General features: G+C 34.7%; 2 protein-coding genes and 1 long non-coding RNA gene across 4 annotated transcripts; 2 read left to right on the plus strand and 1 right to left on the minus strand.

Annotated features, from left to right (window-relative positions):
• The first annotated feature begins 4,433 nt into the window (after positions 1-4,433).
• Positions 4,434-6,139, plus strand: LOC142166603 (uncharacterized). Its single transcript, XR_012697006.1, has 3 exons — positions 4,434-4,483; positions 4,814-4,881; positions 5,867-6,139. It is a non-coding gene; the product is annotated as an uncharacterized LOC142166603 (long non-coding RNA).
• Positions 6,140-6,932: 793 nt separating this feature from the next.
• LOC107816429 (putative late blight resistance protein homolog R1B-17) lies at positions 6,933-10,257 on the minus strand. 2 transcript variants are annotated; one of them, XM_075225794.1, is made up of 2 exons: positions 7,454-10,257; positions 6,933-7,170 (listed from the first exon to the last, which is right to left on the minus strand). In XM_075225794.1, the coding sequence occupies exons 1-2, from the start codon at positions 10,013-10,015 to the stop codon at positions 7,123-7,125; spliced, it is 2,610 nt and encodes an 869-aa protein (XP_075081895.1). In that variant the 5' UTR covers positions 10,016-10,257; the 3' UTR covers positions 6,933-7,122. The 2 variants fall into 2 exon arrangements, with proteins under 2 accessions (XP_075081895.1, XP_075081896.1); XM_075225795.1 differs by having other exon boundaries at positions 6,933-7,234.
• Positions 10,258-12,305: 2,048 nt separating this feature from the next.
• LOC142166152 (uncharacterized) lies at positions 12,306-12,949 on the plus strand. Its single transcript, XM_075224579.1, has 2 exons — positions 12,306-12,329; positions 12,467-12,949. The coding sequence occupies exons 1-2, from the start codon at positions 12,306-12,308 to the stop codon at positions 12,947-12,949; spliced, it is 507 nt and encodes a 168-aa protein (XP_075080680.1).
• The last annotated feature ends 3,553 nt before the right edge of the window (positions 12,950-16,502 follow it).

A 16,502-nucleotide genomic window follows, 5' to 3' on the forward strand; every position in this document is an offset into this window, starting at 1 on the left:
AATCACTATTTGAGACGCCTCTAAATTACAAAAAGAATTCACAAATTATTGAGTGTTGACCACAAAATATATTTTTTCGCGTATAAATTATATTCCTCCAAGCCATTTAAACTTAAAGAGTAAAATAAACAAAGTGTGATTAATACTACCATTTTTCTCGTATATGTATACTCAAAATGTGAATGGCGTATGAAACTAAAAAAAATCGATTCATGAAAGGAGGTGATATTTTCGAAGAATTTTCATTACTCTATTTGTAACGAATGTTATTTTACATTCTTAAAATTGTTACACATTATAAATCTAATCTCCTTCTACATTGCTTGTTCCTAATCTGATAGGCCTAATTATTTTTGATTAATTCTGCTTATGATTGAGTTTGGGATATACATAATCAAACCGATTTTTATTCTCAATCTATGCGAACTATTACTACTAACTTTACGCATTGTGTAAATTCCTAGTCCATTTGTTATTAAGAAAGAGAACTAATCTACCTGTTGACTTAATAAGAGGAAATTGAATACAACATTATTCGCCATATTTCAACATTGTGAACATAACGGATTGTACTAATGCATCTTTCAACTATTGATTATAAACATAAACATTATTACGCCATATCTGAATAAATTACAACTAACATCATTCAATCCACAACTAAACCAGATATTAGAATAAGCTAGTAATATGGTTTTTGACATTTTTATACTATTCTTTATTCAACTAACAATGCCACAAAGCTTAGTTAGTGGCCAATCTTTATGCCATATTTTCCTATCTTGGCAATCCAATCATAACTATATTTTTAATGAAATTCCGAAATAGGTAACATTATTACAACTCCCATACGAACTTCAAAAGGAAATGATTAACTAGTATTCTTTATGTCAAGCATACTACTATGTTGGCCAACTGAAAACAAATTGGAATTTAAGCTAATAGACTTAACAGAGTAGATGACATAATTATAATCCCAAACTTCGTTTATTTGGCAAGGTTGAAGCTTTCCATAACATGAGTTTTAAAGTATATACCTGGAAATGAGGGAAGGAGAAGTGAATTTCAGCAGTAATAGCAGCAACAAAAACCAGTAGAAAACCCCAATGTTTCAACAGATTTGAACAACAATACAGAACCCGAGAACCCAGACGCAACGTAGAATGACTCTTTAAGAAATTTCAGATTTTAAACTCAACAATGGGATTTGAACAAATCCAGACAGATAAAAACACAGTATTTCTGATTTTTCAAGACTTAGGAGAAGGCAAACTGAAAATTTCAATCTCAGAAATTCAACCTTAACACTAGCTTCTATTGTAGAAATCTGTTTTTCCTACTTCTGATTTTTCTTTCTTTATTTCTGTTTTCTTTCTTTTTCTTGAATCAGATTTCTTTTTCTGCTTCTGTGTGTGTTCATCTATTTCTATATCCCTTCTTTCCTTAATGCGTGTCCCTGTATTTATACATGTCTGCCCCTTTCCTTTTAGTGCTGCCTGGACCCCTTCTCTTTTAAAAAAACAGAACATCCCATTCAAAACCTGCTTTTAACTACTTTAAATCCCATTACAAATCTCTTTTCCTGATTTTCAGCACTCCCATTACCCTTTGTTTCCCATTATTACATTAAATAAGAGCCATTAACACTCCACTATCAGCACACTACTACCCTCACTGTTTCATTCCCAATATTACCCCTGAAAGCCTACTGTTATTACTGCCCTCAAAGAAATCAGAATCTGATACAAAACAGATTTTAAAATCTGTTCAAACTCGATTATCTTTCTGAATTAAACAGCTATAACCAATCCTATCAACTTCCTAACACAGTTGTATCTAACCAACCCTTGTAAACTTGAATTCAAACCCAACATCACAATAACATTATACTGAATTCAGCATAACAATTTAAACTGAATTTCAACATTGAACTAAGATCCAAACAAATACAGGAGCATTGTCAATATACTGACAATGCCCTGAAACTTAATGCTCAGAAATCAACACATACACAACATCCTTTTGATGAACTTATTGAACTATAAACAAGGATGATTTAATTGATGAGTATTAATCAAACTGATTATCTACAACATTTTCCAACAATCAGTTTATAAACAGATAAACAGATCATTTCAAACAGCATTTTCAGAAATAGGATTTTATAATATAACTAATCGACGAACTTAATCGAGTCGATTACACACATTGTAAACAAACATAACCAAATGAAACAATTCACTTATTTGATCAAATAGACGGGTATGAGACAGAATCACAGAATTAAATAAAAAAAAATATGAAAAATTACACATGTTACTGAAACAAACAACAATACATGTAGGAAACAAAAGAAAATAGGAAAAATACCTCTGAATCTTTAAATTTACACGGACTCAGACTCAACTTGGATTCGGACCTTTTTGAGGCTGAACAGACTTTATTCGAAGTATTCTCAATTGAGAATACCTCGAATTAAATCTCTTAGACCTCAATCCCTCACTTGAATTGGAAAAATTCCATGACTGGAAATTTTTGGGGTTTCAGATTTTTTGATTTCAAATCCGAACATTTCTAGGTATATTCGAATCAAACCAATGGTGTTCTAGGCACGAGGGGGTTAGGTGGATAACTGGTGTGAGTTTGAGCCAAGTTGGGATAGGGTCCGGTTTCACTCGAATCTTCAAATGAAGATTCGAGCAATTCCAGGAGGATTCGAACCATGCTACTAACAGATACGTAGTGAGGGTAGTTAGGGGAAGCTGTGGTGTTAATTTGGAGACCATTGGAGAAGATAAGGTTTTCAGGCCAACCTTCGATTTAAGATTCGAAGAGTTGGGGCCTGATTCGAAGGAAACTGACACCAGATCCGTGAAGAGGGGGTTGTGAGGAGTCGAGGGTGTTCAGGTGGTGACCGGCGGCGTTGTTGCCGCCGGGTTTCAGGCGATGGAGAGTTAAGGCGACTAGGGTTAGGGGTGTGATTTCGGAGAGGACGATGAACAGTAGAGAGGGGGGTGTTTAGTTAGGGGACTGGGGTACGGATTTGGATTTATATAGGGATGGGGTGGATTGATAATGACCGTCAGATCAAACAAGATCAATGGTCTGGATCAACTCACTTAACCAAACGATGTCGTTTGGTTTAAGTTGGGGGGACGGGTTGAACCGGGCCATGGGTCGGGTAGGGGGTTACGGGTAAGGGTATGGAATATTAGCCGTTGGATTGATTTAATCCAACGGCCTTGATGAAAGATGGCCAAATGACATCGTTTGATTTGGTCGAATTGGACCGGACAGTGGTATTTGGATTGGGCTGCGGGGAAATTAGTTTTGTTTGGGCCTGCCTTTTCAATTAAATGGTCCAGTCCGTTTTGCCTATTATTCCTCACTCTTTTCATTTTCTAATTAAATTCCTAATTATTAAATTCCTAAAAATTATAAAAACAAAAATTACCCTTACAAAAATATTAATTACCCTTTAACAACTATTAACACATAGACAAAATATTAATCACATAGTGAAACATTAAAACTAGAACAAATGCCTATTATTCCTCACTCTTTTCATTTTCTAATTAAATTCCTAATTATTAAATTCCTAAAAATTATAAAAACAAAAATTACCCTTACAAAAATATTAATTACCCTTTAACAACTATTAACACATAGACAAAATATTAATCACATAGTGAAACATTAAAACTAGAACAAATGCATATTTTTGTGATTTTATTTTTAATCAATTATTAAATGCATAATTAAAACCTAGATATGCATGAAACATGTATTTTTATTTTAGTTTCGTTTAATTATAACAAAGCAAACATTTACGGACAAAACACAAACAATTAATAAACATCACATAAATTCTAAAAATTGCATACTAAGAGAATTTTGTTTTATTTTTTGATTTATTTTAGAGTATTTTTCGTGAGGCAAAAATCACGTGCTCACAAATGTAATGATCTAAAGGTTCATTTTTAGTTTTAGAGATCCAAATTTGATTCCGAGACTTCCTGAATTTTGATAATGAATTATAGGACTGATCTGGAAATTTTGGTCTAATTTCATCAAGTCGCGATTAGGTGTTTGACGCGAAACATGAGTAATTATTTAACGAGCGAAATGGATATCGCACTGGGCAAATGAGCTCCGAATTGAATTTCGATTGAAGGGTTGTGTTTGTATTATTATTTGTGACTCATAGGAACAAGAATCGTCTAATTCCGAGTTCGTATGATGGAGTTAGAGCCATTTTAGTGAAAAATGGCTGTGCTGCAATTTAAATTGGCTGCTGGTGCATTTTTTTAGCAGCAGTGAACAGTAATCCGCGCGTGAACAGTACCGCGTGGGTGAACAGTAATTACGAAAAATCTGGGCAGTGAGTTTATATCTGATTTTGGGTCATTTTTACACTATTTTCAGTCATTTTGAGATCTTTTGGACGGGGATTGAAGGGAGTTTCAACTGAGATCGATTGGAGGTAAGTTTTATGAGTTAAATACATGATTTTATTGAAGAATCATCCTTGAAATCCATGAAAACATAGCCAAATTATAAGAAATTAGGGCTTGAGATTGAAATTCTAAAATGAAGATTTGAGGGGTCATATGAAATCCGATTTTGGTAAATTTTATACGTGCGGACTCGTGGCGAGACGAGGAATCCGATGATGTGACTTTCGTAATTTTTCGAGAAGTGGGCCCGGGGCTCGAGTTTTACAAATTTCGTGATTTTCGATATTTTTCGAGTCTTTTCGATTGAGTTATATTCCCTTAGCCGATTGTAATATATTCCTTGTGGTTTTGGCAAGATTCGACGCACGAGGAGGTCGATTCGAAAGGAAAGGGCATCGCGGAGTAGACTTTTGGCCGTCTTTAGGTGAGTAATAGATGTAAATGTTGTTCTGAGGGTTTGAAACCCCGGACTTTCACATCGTAACGTTATATTGAGGCGTGACACGCACTCCATGGCGAGTGTGGGGTCGGATACTATTGAGGATTGTGACTTGGTCCATCCCGTGTGATGTTTATACTATACTGGTGATTGATACATACTTCATTGATATTACGGGGCTTGATGCCATGTTTGGGGTCTTGTGCCGATTTGTAAAATCCTTCGAGGATTGATATTACTGCTTAGCATGATTTGCATATCATTTAATTTCAGTCCAAGGTTTTAAATGTTGTTTTGCAAACTCAGCCATAATTCTAAGTGTTGAAAACTTAAATGATATTTTTAAATGTATTCCGGGCTGGGAACTTCTGTTTTGTAAATGCCCAAGGGGCTTATTATATTATTTTCTGGACTGATTATAAAGTGACTTGAAACAGTGGTAACAATGACACTGTGTGATATACTTGAAACAGTGGTAACAATGACACTGTATGATATACTTGAAACAGTGGTAACAATGACACTGTGTGATATACTTGAAATAGTGGTAACAATGACACTGGATGATATACTTGAACAGTGGTAACAATGGAACTGTATGATATAAATTGGTCAGGTAACAATGGCTGACCGGTCAGGTAACAATGACTGACCAAGATATTGTGCTTGGGCTGTAGGAGCCCCTCCGGAGTCTGTACACACCCCCAGTGAGCGTCGTCGACGATAAATAAATATGGATGGCTCGGGCTGCACGCCGCAGTGGGTACTGGAATGTACCATCATATGCATTGCATTGCATTCATGTATTTCTATTCATACTGTTGTTTAGCTGCTCAGTTCCATATGTTGTTGTATATTTGGATTTTAGCTACTTTGTGTATTTACTGGATTTTCTTATCTTCGGACTGTAGTTACTTTTATTACTCACTATGTCGGAGTACTCACTTTACTCCCTGCACCTTGTGTGCAGATCCAGGGCAGTCTCAGACTCAGTAGATCCAGTTGATCAGCAGATCCAGCTTCTGGGAGTATCGAGGTAGTTGCACGACGTTCGCAGCCATTGATCTTCTCCCTCCTATCCTATCTCTTTATTTCCGCATTATCAGACTTTGGATATACCATGTATTAGGATGATATTCTGTATTCTAGAGGCTCAGATTCGTGACACCGGGTCCTAGTGAGATTATATTGTGTATTTTGTTAAATTCTTCAGTACTTTAATCTTGCTTAATTGATATTTTTTCCCGCTATTTTTGATAAATTGGGTTAAGTGTTGAATAATGGTCGGGCTTGCCTAGTAGTGTGCTGGGCGCCATCACGACCGGGATTTGGGTCGTGACAGCACGACAACGATTCTAATTTTTTTTAATTTTTGTACTATCCTCTGAGAAGTTCTCGAGGATTAAAAAATCTACTTTTCGTTTATGTTGTACTCTAATTGATCGCCATAGTTGGAATCATGTTTGTATTAATGTTCTATGGTTATGGGAGGAAAAATTAAGGTGGAAAATGCAATGGTAGGTGAAAATAAAAATGGTGGAAGTCGAAATTTTCTTTTGGATATGGTAAGCTATGGTATCTGGTGAAGCAGGTATGATAATGGTGACTTTTCGGTTGTTGATAATGGAGGCACAAGAGAAAGAACATAGAAAGAAAAGAGAAGATTGAAAAAAATAAAAATTTAGTGGTATAAAGCATTGAGGCATGTGTACTCCACCACACAACATAGATGTGGTTGTGACATTTTAAGGGTAACTTTATTCCATTTTAAAATAGTTCGGGAAGTAATAGGATCGCCGCAAAATTTAAGTGTTGTTGAAAATCTACTATAGGTCAGGGGAGTATTTATACATTTCTCCCCTTATATATATATATATATATATATATAAAGAACTTTAAAAAAAAATAATTTTCACCCATCATAGCAAGCCTCCGAGTCCTCAAAAATTTTGACAAAATTTCCCCTGAAACTAATACTCCAAACTACAACACTTAATAATCCCAAGAGTCACAGTCATTCATTTCACACGGAATAAGCAAGATGGTAGACTGGCAAAATATATATATAATTGTGTTACAAAATTACAACCACACATAAGGTTCATGGAGCAGAGCAATATAACAAAGAGTTTTCAATAACTGTCAAACTGAAAAATAACAATAGAGAAAGAAGAAGTGGAACCAGCATTACTCATTGAAGAAAATGTGCGGCTCATCACTAAAGTACTACCCTGGCTCTAGCTCAAGTCTGCGGCTCGGAATCAACATTTGCATCTGCAATCATCATGTACACCTGGGCAGGTTGGAATGGGGAGGAGCTGAGGAGATTTCAACAAAGCTGTAAAGGAGAAAACAGAAAAGTAAGAGAAGCCAAAAGAACAAAAAGTCATGTATTCATGCTAAAATCGTTCAGATTTTGACGATGGTAGGAGACTTGATTCTACGAATTTAAGAGGACAAAAAGTCATATATACGCGCGCCCCGCGCACACATATATATATATAGAGAGAACAGTAATACTAGCCTAGAATAAAAATTATATCTCAAATTTACTTACAACTGAGCGGAAATTGAAGACGAGATTAGTTTTCTTCAGTCCCTGTTTGGGTTCTGAATGATGACCTTGAAATTGCTGTTTGCCATCTCTTCTGGCCTCCATTACAAGGCTCCTCCCCATAAGATCATTCAGGTAATCTTCAGCTACTTCCTCTGGTTTCTTCACCTCATCTCTTCGTAAAAATCCTTCACTAACCCATAACCATGTTAGTTTTGAAACTGAAATTTCTGTACTCATTGGTAATGCCGCAAAATATAGAAAACATTGTCTTAGATAACCAGGCATATTTTTGTAGCTCAATTCTATTATTTCATTGCAGTCTCCTACATCACGATTAGTTTCTGAACTAAATGCCTCTTCAGTAATGGTTAGCCAATCGTTGTCGTCCTCTAAATTGACAAGAAACCCAGCTACCAAAACAATGGCCAGAGGTAGCCCTCGACAATTTACGGCAATTTCCTTTCCAACTTCAGCAGGACAGTTCTCATTTGGAATTGGGGGTTTGCGAAATTCTTCTCGAGTACATAAGCGAAGGTGATTATACTTCACTTGTAATAGCTCCCAACTCTCTTCCGGAGTCAACAAGCGAACCAAAAGAGGTTCATCAAACAATGGATCCTCATATTTTCGGCCGCTGGTAACAAGAATTCTGCTTCCATTAGGATTATCCGGAAAGCACATGTGCAACTCATCAAATATATCAGAATCCCACACTTCATCTAAAACGATGAGGTATCTTCCTCTATGTAATTGTCTGTGTAAAATATCAAGATAATCTAGCTCCTTCCCCTCCTTTGACTTGTAAATATAATTGCTCAGATCAACGATAGAAATTAAAATATCTTGGGCCAATTCACTCACCGTATGTCTAGGAGAAACGGAACACCATGCTCGAATATCAAAGTGATCTGAAGTTCTTCTGTCATTGTAAATTCTTTTGGCGAGTGTTGTCTTACCAATCCCTGGCATGCCAATGACAGGAATGGTATTAAGCTCTGCCCCTCCACCAATTACCCGTGCCATTAATATTTCTATCTGGTCCTCCAAGCCTACAACTGCTTCATCAATGATTGGAGTGCTAGGTTTTGATGTTTGACAATCACTTGGGGCATCCTTTTTTTCCATGAAGATACGCGCAAATTCAACAATGTCCTTGAAAAGCTTAATTTCTGCAATGACATCGTCTCCATGTTTAACCCATGTGTAAAGAAGATCAACCGAGAAGTTTTTATCAACCAAGAATCCTGCAGCAACATACTCAAATATGACAAATAAATTGGTCATATGATTGCAAACATCTAACACTTCCTTACGCTCTCCTTGTTGGTCAACATTATTTTCGAGAAAAGGTTTGAAAATTTTAATCTCAGCCAGTACAAATTTAATCTGATATTTTGCCAAAGCAATTGAATAATTACTATGATCCAACAATCTCAGCAAATTCTGCGATACCAAATCTATACATCCCAAACTATCAATCTGGGAAAAGCGCAATCCAATTGGCCTTTTTACCTCGATAATATACTGCAAAATCTTTGATGCCGCGGGCTCCATCTTTTGCACCAAATGGGATATAGCAAGATCAAATTCTTTGCCCAAATCTTCATCCATTTCTCGGTTGTCCAATGATTTAATGAAGGACCAAAACTCATTGAATACAAGATCAAAGATTATCAAGTTTTCCTTTTGAACTTCATTGCATAAGATATATACTAGCAGTGACCAGAGCAAATTTTGGAGTTTTTGAACACGATCTTTGTAGATCAGTAGATAAGACCGGGAATTGAGCTCCTCTGTTATCTGCGCTCCTAGGATGAAATTAACAAAGTCCTTTGCAAAGGCATCCAATTCCCAACTGAAGCTTAGCACTGAGGGTAAAACTTTCAGGGCTTCAACATAAGGTTTACTGCTCTTTAGTAGATCTACAAGGATTAAACTAATGCAATCATCCGAATCCTCTGCCAAACAAAGTGAAGAGATACAACTTGCTGCTTCTTTTATTACACCTGTGACATAATCCCAGAATTTGTCGACGTCGTTGGACTCACGAATACAGTTCTTAAGTATGAAGGAAACAAAACCTCCCAGATACTCTAGATTTCCTTTGACAAGTTCAAGTTTTTCCTTCACAGGAGCAACAAAATCTGCCCTGGACTTCAGCAAAAACTCTAGATTGAAAACGAGAGATTCGATGCACCCAGCCAGGATTCCAATCGTGTATCTAGGATATCTTACCTTGGGCAGAAATCTAAGGACTAAAACAATGTCTGGCTTGAGAAACCAAATCTCTTTAAGTAGGTCAAAAGCAACACGTTCCAGTTCAGATCTTCCAATATCACAAGTCAAATGAAGGTCCCATCTTGCCTTTGTGATCAAACTCTGGATACGATCCAAAAGATCTCTCAACTCCTCCTCATCCACGCTGATCCAATACGCGGCACAGCGAACAAGTGGTAACAGAAATGTTAATCCCTCCTTAAGCGTCTCTGTAAGATCACTTTCGATTATAACTTCGTTTTTAATAAATTCGATAAGATCGAGAATATTAGATTCCAAGTCCATGGCTTTGCAGATCAGAAATACAGTAAACAAACTGAAGGAAGTAGAAGGTCAAGAGTCAAGACTGAAGAGTGACTACTCCAACTATATTTTGATCAACAATTTCTCTATTGCATTATTTCAATTTTAATCCTCATGTTATTCAACTAAGCACATTTAACATTTCCATTAATGTAAATGTATGTGTTTAGTCCCCGAAACAAAATTAACAGAAAACATTAAAAAAAAATGGAAAGAGCAGAAGAGAGACAACTTATAGCTTGTTTCGCCAATTTTTATTTTTTTTATCAAAAGTGATTTTTTTGTTTTTTAGTAGAAACAAAAGTATTTCAAAAGTTGTTCCTTTTCAAAAGAATTTTTAAAAGTGGTCTCGAGAAAAATACAATTAAAAAAGACTTTTTAAAAGTTTGGACAAACACTAATTGCTGCTCAAAAATGTTCTTTAAATTAATTATTCAAACACCAAGTACTTCTCACCAAAATTATTTTTTTTAGAAGCACTTGTGAGAAAAGCACTTTTCAAAATAAACCGATTACAAAAGCTTGACCAAACATGCTACTAATATGGTATAATCACCTTACAAAATTTCTATATTTCTCGATGGGTTCTGGTTTTGTAGGGTCGGGTCCTTTTTCAAGTTAGAGTTGTGTCTTCATTAGATTAAGTAATCTATATCTATATCGTACTATTATAAGCATGAAAACTTTTAGGTAAAGTTAATTTACCATAATAACCTTCAAAAATTGAATGACCAAATTATCCTTTACCTAAAATTAAAGTTACCTCCCATTAAATGATATTTTGTACTTAATGCCCTTTTAAAAAATTCACAACATTAATCATATATTTATGTTTATGTTTTTATTTATTATTATTATTATCTATATCATCAAATCATATTATACTAAAAGTGAGAAGCCCTAACTTGCAAATCGTATAAAAAGTAGTGAAAACGGTAAATAAAATTAGATTATGAAGAGAAAAAAATATAAAAAAAAGTTAAATGAAATTAGAAAAGAAAAAAATTAGAAGAAAACGAGATAAAAGAAAAGGAGAAAAAAAAAGAAATAAAAGAAGAAAAGTAGCATAAAAATAAAAAAGAATTGGAGAATAAAGAAAAAATTCCCCACAAATCTATTATGGGTAGGAAATGTAATTAGTTTATGGCATAACATCCATGAATGCTCGGTTGATGCAAGAAAATCAGAAGCATGCTACATCAAATTTTATAAGTGAACAAATTATAGAACATGTTCGAGACAAAAAGATAGGTTACACCAGCCTTTGTAGAAAATGAAATGAAAAAGAAATTTGGAATTGACATTGGTTATCACAAGGCATGACGTGCTATTCAAAAAGATGTTGCTTGCATAAGGGGAACACCTGAAGAGTAACTACCAGATTCTTCCTTCATACCTACACATGATGGTGGCCAAAAACCCACGAACATACACAAGCATAAAAGAGATGTGCAGAATAGGTAAGCAAAACAATACTAACCATCAACTTGAAGTTTCAAATGTTACTATTTGAAAAACTTCACACCTTATGATTTGTTTTTTTGTGTTTCAATGTACAGATTTTCTTACTTGTTCTTCGCTCCTGCGGCATCAGTAGTTGGTTGGTCCGACTCGTTATTGCAGTAGATGCAACGTTTTTGAAGTCAAAATATCATGGTGTTCTATTTGTTGTTGTATCAAAGGATGTAAACAATCAAATCTTTCCTCTATGTTTTGGTGTAGCAGATTCAGAAAACAATGAGGCATACATTTGGTTCTTCGGGGAAATGAGAAAAGCAATTCAAGTCCGTCGTGAACTGATTTTCTTGTCAGATAGAAACTAATCGATCGCAAATAGTATTAGAAAAGTTTTTCCTGAAGCTCATCATGGTATCTACCTCTATCACTTTGAGAAAAATTTAAAGCAAAGACATGCAAAGGCCACGGTAATAAATCTTTTTCAAAGTGTTGCAAGGTCATACAAACATGAAGATTTTAATCAGTTAATGTCCTAACTCAAAAGTATTGACAAGAAAACATGCAATTACATAATGGAAGAGCCTCCCGAGAGATGGGCTCGATCGTGGTTCCCACGGCGATGTTATGATATGCTAACAACAAACATGGTAGAATCAATGAATTCCGTTTTACTAAAAGGGAGAGAAATGCTTATTTTAAGAATGTTAGATTTCATCCAAGAAAAGCTGGGAGAGTGGTTTTATGAACGGAGAAAAAAGCAAATGAAACTTTTCACAGAGTATCAATATGGGCAGAAGAAGAGATGAATAAGAAGATGGACTTGGCTTGCAAAATGTTTGTGAGTATATTTATTAACTTCAGCTTTTTATATCTGTTGTAGTGATTTACTGCTTACATTTAAAAAATTTCATACTTTTTCTTTTTGAAGCAAAAATACACTAATATAATTTGTCTTAATTTTTTATTCCTTGTTAGGTGTTCCACCTTGACTCAATGTTGTTTAGAATAAATAGTGAAGGAATTGAATTCATTGTGGACTTAAAGAAGAGAACTTGTGACTGCCTGGAATTCCAACTTGATGAATTACTCTGTCCACATGCAATTGATGTTATTAATAAGAGATATTTGCAGAAATCTGATTACTGCTCAAATTGGTATTCAAGGAAAACATGGTTGAAAACATATGAAGGATATGTGAATACCGTGGGAGATCAAAAAGCATTGGAAATACCACAAAATGTACAATCTGAGATCACAAAACCTCTCGATGTAGAGATTTTACAAGAAAGGAGACAAAAGAAGAGGCATATACCTGCGACTGAATCATCAGTACCATTCAAGTCTACCAAATGCAGTCGATCTAAACAAGTTGGGCATAACAGAACAATTTGCTTGTCTTCTCCAACACCTCATCCATATTCCAAGAAACATACTGAAAAATACTCCAAGCTTCAATAATCCTTGGTATGAATTTAGACTTTCTTTATTGTATGACATAATTCAAATGTGATTTTTTTCATATGAATAAAAAAATAAGCTCTTGGACAATTTTATATACTGCTAAAATACAAATCACTCGTTTTTGTTGCGCAGGCTTACAAGTTTTGTTGCATTTTAAAAAAGTACGCAATGACTTCTGCGAGAAAAAACTTTAGGTTACAGTATGTGAAATATATATCCTTAAACAAACAAACACACACACACGTACAAACACTCTCACACACACACACATATGCGTACAACACACAAAAAGAAACGCATGTACAAACAAAAGTTGTAGCATCTCTAAGCAACTAAGAAGTATAAAGCAAATACCAACAAATAACAAGGATAATAGAAAGCTAAGAACAAAGAGGGTGACAATTACATTGATATAAAAAGAGGTCAGAACAACACACATTTACAAACAAAACTTCAGCTCTCCGGGCTGAAGTTATACAAAATTAACCTAAAACACTTCAGCTCTATGGGCTGAAGTAAACAAAAAGCATAGCATTGAAAACATAAAAAAAGGATTACAAACACTAACAATCATCATCATCGTCATCATCATCATCACAGTACTCCTCAATTTCTCTAAATATCTCATCATCATCACTATCGGAGATAACTATAGGGTAGTCGGGCAAAAGACCACTGAATCCAAGAAGATCAATCTTTAACTTGTTGAATTGATCACGCAGCTGACTTTGTTCGACGATTACTCTGTACATAAGAGAAAGAAGAGTCTTCAGGTTGTTTTGCAGCTTGGAATAGTAGTTCCAGCTGGGAAACTGAAAACTATCAAACTGCTGCACAACCTTGTCGAACGAGGTTGAATAACTTCCACAACTACATTCCATGTTAAGCCTGTTCTGGAATGATTGATTGGCAAAAAACTGTGGCATGATTCTCTCTCAATCAGCCTTTATTTGATCTCACAAAAGCATAAGCTTAGACATCGGTTTGTTATTGTACCAATCACACTTCAAACTCTCCCACTTCTGCATAATTTCATCCATATTAGGCTTCCCACTTCCGCTTGCACCAGACATTTTTTCTTTAACAAAAGCTGAAAGACTAAGGATGAATACAAATTTAAAGAAATATGATAGAACTCTATGAATGACTATGAAATTTTCAAGTGAAGAGATTGTTAATATAGTCAAAGTGTTCACCTAATCAATTTAATATCTATAAATGTAAAAGTAACTTTTCATTAGTTTTTACTGCTTTACGTTCAGAGAAATTGAATGAAACAAGATAAGTAGGTGGTAAAAACAAGTATGTTGTAAATGCAAAAAGAAATGTAACTTCAGCCCTAGTAAAACCCACAGTTTTTCTATAGTAAAAAAATAACTTCAGCTTGAAAAATAACTTTCGGATCATTTACTATATGGTCAAACAAATTTAAATGAAAGATGAAGTACTTGACAAAAGACAAAAAGTAGATAGTAAATGCAAAAAAGATAAGTATCAACTTAAAAAAAATACCAAAACATGCTAAAGTTTTTGTCCTAAAGCTTTTTCAAAAAACTTCGGCCCAATGTGCTGAAGTTGTTTAGTATATTTCCAAAAACTTCAGCACCTGTTAAGCTGAAGTTTTTCTATTGGATTCAATAGTTTTTGTCTTAAGCTTTTTTCGAAAAATTTCGACCCAATGTGCTGAAGGTTTTTAGTATATTTCCAAAAACTTCAGCACTTGATCAACCTAAGTTTTTCTGTTGGATTGAATAGTTTTTGTCCTAAAGCTTTTTCAAAAAACTTCGGCCCAATTTGCTGAAGTTTTTTAGTATATTTCCAAAAACTTCAGCACCTGATAAGCAGAAGTTTTTGTGTTGGATTTAATAGTTTTTGTCTTAAAGCTTTTTGAAGAAACTTCGGCCGAATGTCCTGAAGTTTTTTACCATATTTCCAAAAACTTCACCACCTGATAAGGTGAAGTTATTATGTCGGATTCAATAATTTTCTTATGACTTTTAAACAAAACTTTAGCGCAGAAGTCGTGCTTAAGTTTTTTCAAACAAAAAATGTACTTAAAATTCATGATAAAAGACACAAACATATTTGTATGACAAAAAAGTGAACTAAAAAAATAATTAATGTATATTCAGAAAATCCAAATTATGTACAACCAATCCTCTAATCAAAAAATTCACACAGAGTTTCTTCAAAATCTCCATAATCATGTCCTTCTCGTTCTGCTGGAGTTTCATAGCCACTATCTTTTTTCCACTTTCCATGAGCACAAAGATTGGCAGTCAATTCTCTCCTGAATGCCAATGTTTGACTTTGATCGAAATTGAAGACATCTTCTCTCTTCAACCGGATATAAATAAACTTAAGAGCAAATATATCACAATCAACACTGCAAAAAACACATGAAAAAGAAATTAAAGAATAGTTAACACAAGGGCAAAAAATAATAAACATAAGATGCATGGTAAAACATATGTGAAACACGTACTTGGTAGTCTATTTCGGTGTGTTCATCCACTTAATTTGAAAATTTTCCACAGGACTGTCCCCATAAAATTTATTATGTTCCCCAAAATTCAAGCATTTGAGATAGTGTGGAATCAACCGGACATAAATTTTGACATAAACTGACATAAATTTTGACATGTTCGCTGTCCGCTGACATAAATTTTGACATGTTCAAGTGCACGCTCGTATGTTGCATCGTCCATGGAATCATACACATATAAATTTGTCTTCAAAGTCCAGAATTCCAAAAAAGTAGTGTGTAGATATCTGGCCCTCCCTTGACTTAAGTCGAAATGGAAAGAATACTTTTTTGGCAGATGCCCATGAGATACCATAGGAAAGGTCGAGGCCTTTTACGTAGTTGGCCACCTTTTCATTCGTTGATTCTTCCTCATACCAACAAAAGTCCATAAGTGGCTTAATAACCGCTTCTTCTTCTTTTTTTTTCAATCTGTTCTTCGGATATCTTCTTTTTCTTTGATTTGCTCTTAAGAACCGCCATTATCTTTTGCTTCCTTTTCTCAATTATCTTCAACTTTTTTTCTGAAGGATGAATACTACCCAGGATAGTCATATATTGATCGAAAAGTAAATCTGTTACTGCACATCTTGATTTTGTATAACGTGGAAGGTGATAGCAATATTTTTTGTGCAAGTAATATACGCCCACATCAATATACTGCAAATGGACAACGACAAATGATAACATGTGAAACTACCACTATGAAATTTAGAAAAAACACATTACACAACTACAAACAGCATGACAAAAACTTAAGCATATTCAGTTTTAGCAAATAAGCTAAAAAACTTCAGCAGTTTACTATAAATAAAGCTATACTACAAAAAATAAGCTGAACTTTTGGGAAATACAGTTGAAACCCAATTCAAAAAACAAACTTAATAACTTACTTCATCCGCAAAATCAGAGTCAGGATCCATAAGCTCGGTAAAGAATGATTTTTGAATATCAAGTCCAGCTAATCTGAAATGGATTGGAATCATATTCACTGGCATCCATCTCCAACCACTCTTTAAATCTTTG

This window comes from Nicotiana tabacum, chromosome 11 (assembly GCF_000715075.1).
Source record: "Nicotiana tabacum cultivar K326 chromosome 11, ASM71507v2, whole genome shotgun sequence".
Taxonomy (NCBI): Eukaryota; Viridiplantae; Streptophyta; class Magnoliopsida; order Solanales; family Solanaceae; genus Nicotiana; species Nicotiana tabacum.